Source organism: Grammomys surdaster, unplaced genomic scaffold, assembly GCF_004785775.1.
Source record: "Grammomys surdaster isolate TR1022 unplaced genomic scaffold, NIH_TR_1.0 183, whole genome shotgun sequence".
Taxonomy (NCBI): domain Eukaryota; kingdom Metazoa; phylum Chordata; class Mammalia; order Rodentia; family Muridae; genus Grammomys; species Grammomys surdaster.
Window position 1 is genome coordinate 2,737,199 of NW_021604628.1, and position 14,239 is coordinate 2,751,437.

At 48.9% G+C, this 14,239-nt stretch overlaps 1 protein-coding gene across 4 annotated transcripts in view; it reads left to right on the forward strand.

The window, feature by feature from the left end:
• Pknox1 (PBX/knotted 1 homeobox 1) overlaps positions 1-9,612 on the forward strand; it is a 42,726-nt gene extending 33,114 nt beyond the window's left edge. For all 4 annotated transcript variants that reach the window (XM_028767868.1, XM_028767870.1, XM_028767869.1 and 1 more), the window contains exons 7-11: positions 856-953; positions 3,598-3,726; positions 6,967-7,043; positions 7,378-7,550; positions 8,820-9,612. In XM_028767868.1, the coding sequence (XP_028623701.1) occupies positions 856-953; positions 3,598-3,726; positions 6,967-7,043; positions 7,378-7,550; positions 8,820-9,031 (689 nt within the window). In that variant the 3' untranslated portion in view covers positions 9,032-9,612. The remainder of the gene's footprint in view (positions 1-855; positions 954-3,597; positions 3,727-6,966; positions 7,044-7,377; positions 7,551-8,819) is intronic.
• Positions 9,613-14,239: the final 4,627 nt, after the last annotated feature.

Sequence of the window (14,239 nt, forward strand, 5' to 3'; positions counted from 1 at the left end):
AACTAAATTATGATTTCAAGTAATATAGTTTTTAAAATACTTAGCTGATGGGTGTGGTTGTGTGCGTGTGTAAGCATGTGCACACATGTGCATCATAGCATGTGTGTGGAGTTCAGAGGACAACTTGCAGGGATCATTTCTCTCTTTCCACCGCATGGGTCCCAGGACTCAAACTCAGATTATCTGTGCTTGATAGCAAACACCTTTACCTGATGAGTCATCTTGCAAACTTCTCAAGTAACATAGTTTTTAATTGTGCTATCCACAGGACCCACAAACTGCTTAGTTGTATCATAAATTGGTGGTGCCAACCAAGGGAAAATATTGCCTGTGTCTTTTTTATAACAGAATCATTATAGAATAGGGACAGGTGAAGCATTTTCTGCTCTGTGTAGAATATAGCACATAGAAGAATCATGAAAGAGAAGGGTTGCTAAGAAACATAACTCGAGTGCAGGGTGGCAGTGTACCAGGAGGCAGAGGCAGGCAGAGTTCAGTGAGTTCAAGGACAGCCAGGGCGACATGAAACAAACAACCAAGAAAAGGCCACCAGAAATCTAGAATGAAGATGTCCGTTATCTAGTACCTCTAGCCAAGTTCTGGATATGTGCCATTTGTGGAAAAGGAAAACAGAGGCAACCAAGAGGAGGGACCCGCCACATCCCCAGTGACAAGAACAGAAATGGGGTGATAATTTGTCTAACCAAATAGTTTGCAAAGAATTGTTGACCATCTGAAATGGTTAAAGGCTCACCAGCTGGCTGTTCGTTTCTTCCATAAGCACACCAGGAAGAATGGCTTTAAATCATGAAGACTAAAAGTAGTTCATCTTGACATTCTCTTTTCCTTTTTGAGGTGGCACAGTGTACCAGCCTGTCACCGTCGTCACTCCACAAGGCCAAGTGGTCACGCAGGCGTTATCTCCTGGGACCATTAGGATCCAGAACTCGCAGGTGTGCTGCCTTCTAGATGGACTTGTTGTGGGCTGCCTGGGTAGGGTGCAGTGGAGCTGGCTAAGCTGTCTCCTTGTGACAGCTCCTCATTTGTTGTCAAGTAGCCTCTGGTTGGTTTGTTTCTTTTCATGCTTCATCTCCTTTACTTTGGAAATTTGCAAAATTCAGAAGTGTCTGCGACACCAGGGAAGTTATTCATGGCCCTGGAAGCAGCCATGGTGAGTGGCGAGGCTGGCTTACGTGAGTGTCCACTGTGGGTGCTCACCAAGACTCCAAGAACTGTGGGTGCAGAACAGCCAGGCCAAGGTTTTAGAACCACAGAGCTCAGACCACCCCTCGCCTGAGGCAGCACTCCAAGCTCTGGAGGCATCCCAGGCCTCTGCTCGGCATCCTGGGCATGGCCGGGGTCCTGTGTTAGAGCCAGGCTCTCACCTTCAGGCGCTTTGCTTCCAGAACAAGAGATGACCTGTGACTTACCATGGCCATGGTCCTTCTACAGTCTTCCTGTCCCTTTATGTGAAGTGTAGATATTGGATCTTCCTGGCTGGAAGACCCTCTAAGTTCTGGAAACATGATTGTTTTCTTTTTCTTACTTTGAATAATTAAAGGCAAGGTTTAAAGTATAATTCTTCCTTTGTGCACATGGCTTCACTTTATCAGGTCTCTGTCCATGTCCTCATCGGGGATGCTCATGCCTAGCCCTGGGTGTGGTCCATGTCCTCATCGGGGATCCTCATGCCTAGCCCTGGGTGTGCTCCAGGTGGGCTACAGTGACTCTCAGTGGTCTCCGTAGTCTGGAGCTGCCATCTTGGGCACAGAGGTTTGGGGGCCACACTAGTGAAAAAGACACAGGCATCACTGACATAGGCGGAGGCTTCAGAGCTGATCTGAGCCGTGTGAGTGCTCAGACCCAGGCTTAGAGGAGAGCTAGATCTCACTAGCACTGCTGTGTCTCCACACAAGCCCTCTTCCCTTGGGTTTTCCCATTTAAAATGTTTGCAACCATAGAGCCATGCCCCATCACTGACTGACTAGTTTCTAGGGTTGAATTGTGCTTCCTCTAGGAGGAAGACAAAGAATGAACTAGTACTGTAGCGTATACGCATTTGTCTTGTTGAAAAAGAAAGGGATGTTTGTTTGTTTGTTTGATGTAAGGGAATTGGGAAGGGTTTTACTTTGTACCCTGCCTGGCCTGGAACTCACTGTGATCCTTCTGCCTCAACCTCCCAAGTGAAGAGACTTCCATATAACTGAGTTTTCTTAGGAATAAGGGTTGCTCGCTTACATAGCAAACACGCCAAGTCTGAGGACTTCGGGTGCTTTCTGACCCTCGTTCTCACCGTTGCTCACTGTCGCTGGGGGGCCCTGTGTGACATGACACATGGGCTCTGTTCAGAGAGCACTGCAGCCCCCTGAGGGGGTGTCAGCCTTGGTGGGGACACTCTGACCCGACAGCAGACTAGAGCTGGGACTTCTGGAAGACGCCCACTGAGAAATCTTTCTGCTGCTGGTGTGCACCCGTGTAAAGATGGTTTTGAGAGTGAGGAGAGGGCAGGAGGGAGGTTCTCATGAATGTCTAGCTGGCCTTAGACTGCATATAATAAAGACTAGCCCCGGCCTTGTCATCCTCTGCTCCCACCTTCTGAGGGTTAGGATGCCCACATGTGTCCCTCCCTCCCCTCTCACCCTTACTTGGGATGTTTTTATGAGGTGGAGTGTGTCACAGCTTAGCCCTCAGGGCACCATAGGCAGGCCACAGATCTGAAGAGTTCTCCATTCCCCCCAGGTCTCCTCCACATCCTGAGCCATTTATTCTACTATTTCCTCGTGTTTCTAAAAGAAAGCTTGCCTCTGTTGAATGCCCTTGAAACGTGCTCGTCTGCCTTTCACTGCAGCGGGGCTCCACTCTGACCTCCCCCTGTACACTGTCTGACTCCAGTTGCATCATGCCAGCTGCATGGTGACACCCAACAGCAGCCCCTGCCGTGCACTCGGCAGCAGTTCTGTGTGTTTGGCTCACGTGCTGCTTTCTTTTTGTGTGTGCAAGGTTTTCGGTATGTAAGTGTCCAGAGTGTCAGGTGACACATCAGTATGACTTGTCCTGCCAGAGCCAGCTGTTTCGGGGCTGTCTTCCAGCCCTGGGCCCGTTGTGCTGGTCCTTATTGTCAAGGCCATTGCAGAGGATGCAGATGGAGCCAGGAATACTAGGGTGTGAGAGTTCCCAGGTTCCTCTCTAGTGTGCCACCGTCCAGGAGCTCGGAAGCTTCATGACAGAGTAGGGTGGTTGAACACACACTGACAGCTCGTGATGTCTCTAGACTTTAACCCCTTGGTGCACTGCAGAGGTTAGGGTCTGTGGACAGTCCCTGCCTGGAGGTGTAGGTCAACAGTTCAATAGACAAGAAGGCATCCCTTATCAGTTTGAAGAGTCTAATTGTCGGGCTTACATGCTGAAAAATGGCAACTAAGACCAAATATTATTGTTGACAGTGTCAGGCATACCCTCAAAGATTAATCTGTACAGGGTTTCATCAAACGCCTCTTGACTGTAAATAAATGGGAAGGCCTCCATCTGAAGTTGTAAGCTACTCGAGGTGTTGGCATTTCAGGCCCATTCTGACGTTATTTATCAATTGTGTGAAAGCTTCAGTTGCAGTTGAACCAAGACCTCAGCATCTTGCATCAAGAGGATGGCTCCTCCAAGAACAAGAGGGGTGTCCTGCCGAAGCACGCCACCAACGTGATGCGGTCCTGGCTCTTTCAGCACATAGGGGTAAGCGTGCACTGGCTACACCACGAGGGACCCTGAGACAGCCTCCTGGCTGTGTCCCTGGGGAAACTGACTTGCATTTATTGCAAATAGATCTAAGTATTGATTCTGTGCTGTGGCCATAGTGGGGATTGAGCACAGGTCTCTAATAATGGCTTCAAGAAACTTAAAATGCAGCAGGGATCCCCACTGGTGGAAAGGGAGTCAAGTCAATTATGTGTCTTTGGGTCAGAAAAACCCTACATCTGATGGGGCTGGCTGGAGAAGGAGGCAGAGAAAAGGACATTGGAACAAGCCACAGAGTCACGCAGTGGATCCAAGAGGGAGATGCCGGGGGCCAGGGGCACATCGTGAGTCCGGCACAGTGAGGAGAGCCAACACATGGCTTATGTAGTTTAAAATGAGTGGCCCGGGCAGGAAGGGAGCACACAAGTGTATATGATAGGGCTGCTAGCGAGGGTGCTGTCAGGTAGAGGACAGGAAGTGACGGCCAGTGCTGTGGCTGTGGTGCTGTGGTCATAGTTCCTCAGGAAGTGCTGCATTGGTGCGTCTCTCCTTTTCCGTGTCAGTATCTTACCACACTGCCCTTTAATGAGTTAATAATTTCTACATAAGCCCTGGTCACAGTGACCAGCGAGGGCACCTCTGCCTTGTGCTCCTGGTCCTCCTTTATAACACCTGGTTTTCTAACCAGTGGGCAGCAGTGACTGCTGTCTGTGTCTGACCTCACTTCTCATCTCTCGGTGTTCTGTTTAGTTTTATTTTGTTTTGTTTTATTTTGTTTTCCAGAGCTGAGGACCGAACCCAGGGCCTTATGCTTGCTAGGCAAGCACTCTACCACTGAGCTAAATCCCCAACCCCTCACCTCTTGTTTTTACATAGCTTCTTACATGTGATGTAAGGTGAGGCAAATCCTTCCCTCAGAGCTAATCCCTGAAACAAGGCCTCACTGTGGCCAGCTGGCCTCAGACTTGCCGCTGTCCTACCGCTCCATCCTCAGTGCTGATGACGTACGCACTGCTGAACCCTTTGTTTTCTGAAGTTTGTGTAGGACACTGGTTCTCGTCCTTCCTAGCACTGCCACTCTTTAATACAGTTCCTCACATTGCTACCTCATAACTGTAGTTCAGCTACTGCTGTGAATTGTAAGGTGTTCTTTTTGGAGCTAGAGGTTTGCCACAGGTTGAGAACCACTGGTCTAGGGTAAGCACGGACCCCGTTTCCACAGCCTCCAACTGAGCGACACTCTCATCTGTTAGGTCCAACAGATCACCCTGTTGATCAAAATCAAAATGAAGACAGATACCTGTGCTTGATCTCTCTCTCTCTCTCTCTCACACACACACACACACACACACACACACACACATACATGTTATTGTTTGTGTGGTTGGTTGGTTGGTTTGTTTTTTTGAGATAGGGTTTCCTTTTTTTTTTTTGGTTTTTCGAGACAGGGTTTTTCTGTATATCCCTGGCTGTCCTGGAACTCACTCTGTAGACCAGGCTGACCTCGAACTCAGAAATCTGCCTGCCTCTGCCTCCCAAGTGCTGGGATTAAAGGTGTGCGCCACCACCGCCCGGCTGAGATAGGGTTTCTTAGTGTGTAGCCCTGGCTGACCTGAAACTCACTTTGTAGACCAGGCTGGCCTCAAAATCAATAGAGATCTGCCTGCCTCTGCCTCCTGAGCGCTGGGGTTAAAGGTGTGCACCACCATACCCTGTGACAGCTGCTTTCTTATAGATGCCACTCACACTGGGGCCCTGTGTTCCACACTCAGGGATTTGATGATGTGGTTTCGGAGTGCTTGGCTTCTCTGCCTTCACACACAGTGGTTATCAGTCCTGAAGAGTGGTTTTGTTTTGTTTTGTTTTACTGGAATCAAGACTATTTTCCTTGAGTATGTCCAGGAGTTCTGATGCTAATTTCTAGCTTAGGTTTGGGTTTGTCTGTGTATCTTTTTGGTCTGTGCCTGCATGTGTGGACACCTGGTGTCAACACTGGGAGTCTTCCTCTGCTGTTCTCCGGCTTCCATCCCCATCCCCGAGCAGCCCAGGGATTCCAGGCTCATTTGCTGTGCTCGGGTTTTACATGGTGCTGGGGGTCCAAACTTCGCTCTTCATGCCTGGCCAGCAAACACTTTTCACAGGGAGCCATTGCCCAGCCCCCTAATTCTGGTTTCATTTTGTTTTGATTCTGAGCATGTGTAAAGGAAAGATATTATAACACACTCTCTACACCCAGCCTGTGCTTAGCTCTTTCTTTACCGACAGCATAGGTCTTAGTCTGCTTTCCAGAATTATAATAGATACAGAGACAACCATCTCAAAGGGAAAAGGGGTTTATGCTGCCCACAGTTTTAGAATTCCGGCCCATGATTGGTAGCATCATGTAGACCTTAGGTAGGGGTATCAAAGTACACAGCTCACAGCCAGGAGGTAGGAGAGGAAAGGGTTGGCTTCCAGAGTCCCCTTCAAGGAGACAACCCCCAGTGGCATAAGGTCCTCCCCTTGGTTCTACCTCCTGAGTTTTCACCAGCTCACAGTGGCAGCAGCCTGGGACGGTCAGTGTCTGTACTCCAGCGTCATGTGAGTCCAGCAGAGATCTGACCCTGAGAAAGTGCTCAGTGACATCAGCCTGTCCAAGCGTCAGTTTATTCTCATGGCTGAAGTAGGTGTCATCTGTCACTCCTGCATTAACTCTCAGCAACGTTGTTCCAGATGTGCTGTGTCAAGGCTCAGCTGGCCCTGGGCACAGAGGATGCCCCCCCCCCCCAGCAAGGCTGCAGCTCCCACTGCCATTCCTGCTACCTGAGCGAGCGCCTTGGGACACTGGCTGACTGTCCTCACCACACACTGATAGCTGCTGTAGTGTTGGATATGCTTGGCCAGGAGAGAGCTGCTGCCTTCCTCTCTGAATGTTTCTAGAACAAGGCCCAGTGTGCTGACAGCTCTACCACATCAGCCTTTGCTCTCCCTTATAGCTTTCCTTCTGCCGCGACCCTTTAACACAGGACCACGTGTGGCGTCACTCCAGCCATAGCGCTATTTTGTTGTTACTCATAACTAATTTTGCTCGACTGTCAGGAATTGTAATATAAACATCTGATATGCAGTATATCTGATATGTGACACCCAAAGGGATCACGACTCACAGGTTGAGGACCACTGGCCCAGACAGTCTTGGGTTTCCGTTTTTTTACAAAAATCAAAGCCCATGGTAATAGTAACTGTCTTTATTTTTAGCATCCCTACCCAACAGAGGATGAGAAAAAGCAGATTGCTGCTCAGACAAATTTGACACTACTTCAAGTCAACAACTGGTAAGATGACTGCTCGCTAACGCTGCACCCATCGCTGTGACAGAGCCTGGCCTCCTGACGTGTTCTGTGCTGCCATCAGGTGCTGCGGCCAGACACAGCGTGTCCTTGAACTCACAGAGATCCATCTACCTTTGCCTCCTGAGTGCTAGGATTAAAGGCATGGCGTGTGCCACCATGCCCAACTAAACTCATTTTTTTTAAAAAGATCTGGCCCCACTTTTCTGTCGACCTAGATACCTGTGCGCTTGTCACTCATGCTCCTCTTGTCAGCATGGCTTCTGAAGAAGAAGGCACCCTGTCCCAAGTCCTCACATACCCCTTTGTCCATACACAGGTTCATCAATGCCCGAAGACGAATTCTCCAGCCAATGTTGGATTCCAGCTGTTCAGAGACTCCAAAAACAAAGAAAAAACCTGCTCAGAACAGGCCAGTTCAGAGGTTTTGGCCAGACTCTCTTGCATCGGGAGTGGCACAAACAACACCCAGCGAGCTTGCCATGTCGGAAGGTACGTCACTTCAGATGGTCACAGGTGGGAACAACAGGCCAGATCAGGTGCTGTCAGCAGTGAGCCATGTGGAGCTGTGTGCCTGAGTACAGGTCCCTCTCTTTGCATCTAAGATTCAAGGCTGGCAAGGTAGCTCATTGGGTAAAGGCACTTGCCACCAAGCCTAATGACCTAAGTTGATACCTGGGGAGGACCAACTCTTACTAGTTGTCCTCTGACCTCCACACCATGCCTAAGTTACATTACACTCTCACATACTGAACAAATGTTTCAAAAGAGTAAGACAGGAGGAGGCATCCAGGGCGGTGTTAAAGGCGCAACGTGATGGAGAGGTAAGGCATGCGGGCACCCGTGAGAATGGCTGACTGTCTTGGGGTATCCCCTGCACAGTGCTCTCCTGTGAGGTGTCCCCTGCACAGTGCTCTCCTGTGTTTCCAGTTTTTCTTTGCTTTCCTTTCCAGCCTTCAGCACAGACAACAGTCAGGCCTGTTCACCTGGCCACTTTCTTTATGCCCGTCTCTTGCTTTTGATTTTTTCTTCTCTCCCCGTCACAGCCCCATTCTGATGTGTTTCAGCAAAGGCTGTTTGCATGAGCTCTTCCGAGTCTGGCTTGTTTTGTATGTGATGAGTTTTGTTTTAAGACTTTGCTGCCCTGGATGGCCTTGAACCCCTGGGCTTAATCCCTTTCCCTCAGCAACTTCTAACTGGATGTGTGTTCCTCCTCTTCTTTTTTTTTTTAATTATTATTTTATTTATCTATATTCTCAGCAAGCATGCCTCCTCTCCCTCCACCCCCCTCCCCCCTGTCATCTTCTTTCTTCATGATAGCAGTATTCTGCTATGTGCTTAGAGAGCTTTGGGGACAATATTTAATTTCTTTATGGTTTTGGAATGCTGGATGTGGAACCACTGGCCTCTTATATGCTGTTCTCCCTGAGTCCATCCCAGCCCCACGCACGCACGCACGCACGCACGCACGCACAGGCACGAAGCTGGCATTGGCATTGGGTTTCTTTGCTATCTGCTTCATGCTGAGTTGTCTCTGGTCCCCTTTCTGCCACTGCTCTTCCATCATGTGATCCCAATCCTGTCCAACATGGTTTTCTCTTAGACCATGTTATACGCCGCACCTTTCCAGAAGCGTGGGAGGGTGTGTGCCCTCCTTCCCTGACTTGACACACAGGGGTAGACTGAACAAGCAGGCAGCACCTGGCTGTGCTCTGCTCTGAGGACTCCTGACGTCCGTGACACCGATGTGCTCTGCTGCAGGTGCCGTTGTGACCATCACCACCCCTGTGAACATGAATGTGGACAGCCTTCAGTCCCTGTCCTCAGACGGGGCCACCCTGGCCGTCCAGCAGGTCATGATGGCAGGGCAGAGTGAGGACGAGTCGGTGGATAGCACGGAGGATGAGAGCAGTGCACTGGCGCCCACACACATCAGCGGGCTGGTGCTGGAGAACAGCGACTCCCTTCAGTAGGACGCACGACACGATGGGGCCAGTGTGGGCTGGGCGCCAGACTCTACTGTTTGCACAGCAAACGTTTTACACAGTTGTCTTTGTAACCTGTTTTCTATGTAGATCTAGAAGAGTGCACTTTTGTATTTCACAGCAAGCTTCAAGACGTCTTTGCTGGTGCAGCGACTTCCTTCAGATGTGCGTGTGTGAGTTTTTAATGCTAGAAACGTGACAAGTGGCCCTGCCCCTTGAGTCCCTGACGAGATTAAGGAACAGTGCTGCCATTTTGTAAAAAATTATGCAGTTGCAATTGAGTTGTGTGGTTTACAGCAGGTCTGGGGGCCGCTGCTGGTGTTGCCCACAGGTCTGAAAGATGACCTGCACATGGGCTGCAGAGCGAGAGGACGCTGGCCCTGGTGGGCTGTGGGTGCCCACGATACACTTCAGTTCTCTCGGGCAGCATTTGCCTGTTTCATTTGCTATATAGAAAAAGAAACTCCTATTTTTACCTTGCTGGGATTATTGGATAAAAAGCTATTTTTATAAATCAGTTATTAATTGGATTATGACTATATTGAGGATAAATTTCTAGAGAAGCAACAGCACATGCTTATCTTTCGATTCGGAATGTTCTGGAAGGCGGCCACCCGTGCATGGTCTCCTGCTCCCTGGGGAGGAGGGGGCTCACCTTAGCTGCTAAAAGGAAACAACTGTCAAGTGAGCTTTTGAGATCTCCAGTTTCGTGTTCATATGTGATGTGCAGATTGTATTTTACACTCGCTAGAGCGTCTTACCGAGCGTGCTCAGTAGGCTGTACGGTAAGTGAGGGCTCTGTCATGCCTAGTCTGACTGCAGTTCCACGGCTGCCCAGCCACATCAACTGGGTGGGAATTTTAGATTGTTTTTTTTTTTTTAGTTAAAACCTGTTATATATAGAATGTTTATTATAAACTAATATAACGTGTCCTCTACCCCACTGGCTCAGAGCTGGGGTAAACAGCAAACACCTAAACTGTCTTTCTTACTGGCAGACACCTGGAAGTGAGAGCCGTGGAGGGAACACAGCAGTGGGGCCACTGGTGGCCCTCACTGTCACTTGCCCTCCAGGGTCCTCCCTCTCTGTCACCACTCCAGATTCAGGACAGCTTAGGGACTTCATTTCCGAGTGTCAAGACAGAGCAGACTGTAGGCCGAGGTCTGGAGATGTGGCTTGATTTGTTTTGGTTTACTTGGGAAGATTTTTCTTAGGAAACAAGCACCCTGCTTCGAGCATCTGTTTTCACAGTGGTACCTAGGCCCACCTGCTGCTAGGGAACAGCTGGGCCCCAAGGGTGGTAACTGCTTACGGACTAAGGTTACCCTAGGGGGACCTCTTTAGCTAACTCACACTTTTTTCTGAAACAGTTTACCATCCCCCCAAATGTCTTGATTCTCTTCAGCCATTGAGCACACCTGGACAGCCAAGTAGTCAGCAAGAAAAATGGGGGCTCCTTTTGAACCCCTAACGGTGCCTCCACTACAGAAAACAAAACAGCAAAATAACAAAATGGAAAAACTTGCCAGCAACTCCTTTGAGGAGAGAATAATATTTTAAGCAGCCTTTCTATTACCTATTCACAAACTGTTTTAATACTTTAAGCCAGGCCTACAAAAGCCTGCATGATCAGGTGGCTCTATTAGGTTTCGAGCAGAAATCCATCACCCCTGTGAGCCCCGCAGAGGTCTCCTGCTCCCAGCAAAGGAAGCACAGTCCCTGCTGGGCCGGCTGGCGGCTGCTCTAGCTGGGATTTGAACACCATGATCCATCGTATCCTTTCCAGTTGAAATCATCTTTCCTAAGCACTGAACTCTCACCTGCTAAATTCAGAGGAATATCATGAAGATCATAGAAAACCTGGGCATGGTGACACCCTCCTGTAATCCCAACACTCAGGAACCTGAGACAGGAGGCAAGCCTGGGTTACTTTACTTGACCCTGTCTAAAAAAAAAAAAAAAAAAAAAAAAAAAAATATTGTAAAAGAGCCGGCACAGGGTCATACCCTTCCACCTCCCCGTGCACAGATGCTTTAAGTGATTCCCGTGAGGCGAGCCATGCTGGTTCATAGAGTTCCTGCCCGGCAGATTTGTTGTCTGCCAGTTGCACCTTCGAGACACCTGCTTGCTGGGCATTGTGGCATGTGCCTGTATATAAGCACTTACGAGGCTGAAGCAGGAGGATGGCTGCAAGGTTGAGTCCGCCTCTGGTGCGTAGTGAAATCCTGTCTCAAAAACAAAAACAAACAAAAACAACCAAACCTCCTGCCCGCCTTTCCTGGCCAGTGGAGAAAACCTGAAAGTCCATCTCCTTTGAGCTTTGTTTAAATGGTCGGATTCTAGCCTCCGTTCCTGTTAAAGTCCTCCCTAACATTGGAGCCGTTTGAATGTGTTCTGAGACCTACAGTCAACCCGTGTCATTCCTGCTGTTTGGCTGCCTAGCAGAAATCTAGACTGGCTGACCCACCCATCCGGTGGGCTCGGTTTTCTGCTTTCTTGAGTTCAGATTGTCAAATAGAAAGTGTATATGCAATATGCACTGTGACCCCTCTGGCTAGGGCTGACGGGGCCACTGTGTAGCCTGCTGAGTGGCTGGTGCACCTGTGGGGACAGGAAGCGGCAGTCTTACTCCTCCCCTGTGGCTGGCAGGATACGCCCATCCTGAAGGCCTCTCCTGCAGGTGGTGCCTGGAACACAGCCGGCTGCCTTCTTCAGTTAAGTTCGGTCTTTGAAACTGACAATCTTTAAAATGTGAATACTGTAACAATATGTTTTCTTGCATTGTTGTCTTTAAAAGGATTTTTGTGAAGCAATTGATTTATCAAAGAAAAAAAATTAAAACCAGAAACACGCCTTGTGGATGATTGATTCTGTAAAGCTCGGGCCACCAAAGCAGACTTTTTTCACTCCTGGGCGAGCTTCTCAGATTGTCACACATCTTGCAGTGACACCGTGGTGGAACAAGCTGAGGCTACCCCAGCTGTTCGGCCCATTCACACCCTCAAGGGTCTGGGCTTCAATCAGTTGACATTTTTCAAGAAAAAAAAAATTGCAAAGCAGATTTTTCATTGTAACTTTTCATAAGCTGAGTTATTTTGGCATAACAAGAGAATGATTCCTGGAAGCAGACCTGTAATCTTTGCTGGTTCCACACTGTAAAACCCCTTGTGAGGTGTATCCTGGGCACGTCCAGGCGCACAGGATGTCATCCAGGTGCTGCAGGTACCCAGCTTGTGCTTAGAGCAGTGGGCCAAAGGGCTTTTTTTCTTCAGAAGTGTGTCTAAGGGTCAGGAGTGACGCTCTCAGTTAGCACAGAGCTTGCCTGGCATGCACAGAACCCTGGGTTCCATGGTCAGCACCCCATAAATATGGCATACCCCCCCATAATCCTGGCAGTTGGGAGTAGAGGGTCAGGGAAGCAGAAGCCCAAGCTCAAACTTGACTGCATCCTAGATCTGAGACAGGAGAGACCTTGTCTCAAAAGACAAAGGAGCAAACTGGGACTCTGGTGGCCAGTGGCAGGAAGTGTCTGACTTTCAGAAGGTGGAGGTTCATGCCCTTGAACTCTGCCATCCAAGGAGGATAGATAAGACCTTGGGCCACCGATACCAGGCTCTCAGGGGCTTCCGTTGTGAGAAGCAAGAGTCTAGCTTTCAGGTTTCATGAAGCTTTAAGATGCTGTCTGGCTATAAAGAGAAACCCTGTCTCGAAAAACCAAAAAAAAAAAAAAAAAAGATGCTGTCTGGCTAACAAGACCCGACATGCCTATTTAGACAGAAACAAGCAGGTGAGCAGTGGCCTAGCAGATACTGCAGGTCGGTGGTACGTTTGGATTAAAACGTAGGGTTTTGCCCTTTGTTGATTTATTCAGTGCTTAGCCCACAAGCCTTTCTATGGACTCAGAGGAAGCCTTGGTGTCATACTTATGTGTCCTTGTACAGTTAGATCTCTAGCCTTTGCTGGGTCCTATGAGTCCCGTTCCCTTTTTTAGACCTACATGTTGCCAGGTATAGTGTAGCTCATGCTGATAATCCCAGTATTTAGGATGGTGAGGCAGGGGGATTGCAGTTCCAAAGACAGACCGAGCAACATAGCACATGGAACTACAGAAGCCAAAAAAGCAGGGTTAGCACATTTGGAGACTTTCCCGGGACTTTGATGGATTAGGTTTCTATTTTCATTTTGGTGGATGGTCCTGTCTGCATTGCTGACTTTAATAGCCTGAGTGGTACTTCCATCATGGAGTCAGTTGTGCTAAAGTCTGGGACCCTGTCACACTCTTCCCTCCCCATTTTTTTCCTGTCTGGCCTCTTGATGTCTTGGAGGGCCAGCATGACCTGAGCTCAAGGAATTATCTGTTAAGTATTTGATAAACAAGTAGCAGTTAGTGGCATTATCTGTATCAGGGTTGCCATTCCGTGTCCTCTCGTTTGATCCCCACTTGGCCATGTAAAAACAGCCACAATGACAATGTAAGTTTGGTAATCCTTAACCATACCTGGATAGGTTTTAATTGTTTTTTTAAAGATGTATTTGCTTATGTCTCATGTATCTGAGTGCTCTATTTGCATGTATGCCTGCGTGACAGAGGGGACGTCAGACAGAAGAAGGCATCAGTCCAACTATAAATGGTTGTGAGCCATCATATGGTGGCTGGGTATTGAACTCAGGTCCTCTGGAAGAGTAGCTAGTGCTCTTAAGTAAGATGCTAAGCCATCACCGGGCGGTGGTGGCACACGCCTCTAATCCCAGCACTTGGGAGGCAGAGGCAGGTGGATTTCTGAGTTCGAGGCCAGCCTGGTCTACAGAGTGAGTTCCAGGACAGCCAGGACTATACAGAGAAACCTTGTCTCGAAAAACCAAACAAAAAAAAAAAGATGCTAAGCCATCTCTCCAGCTCGTTTTTAATAATTTTATGTGTATGGGTATCTTGCCTCCATGTTCAGCCCGATCCCCATGGAGGCCTCAGATTCCCTGGAACTGGTGTTACAGATGGTTGTGAGCCATCATGGCTGCTGGGAGTGGTCCTCTGGAAGCACAGCCGGTGTGCTCTCAGCCGCTAACCTGTCTCTCCAGCCCCTTAAAAGAAATCTTTAACGACAGCAGTGGCTTTCAGTCACTTCTTTGCCTTTGCTAGAACTAGAATAGGGACATATGGAATGGAGCTGGCCACCTCGGACCTGAGACCCGGCTCA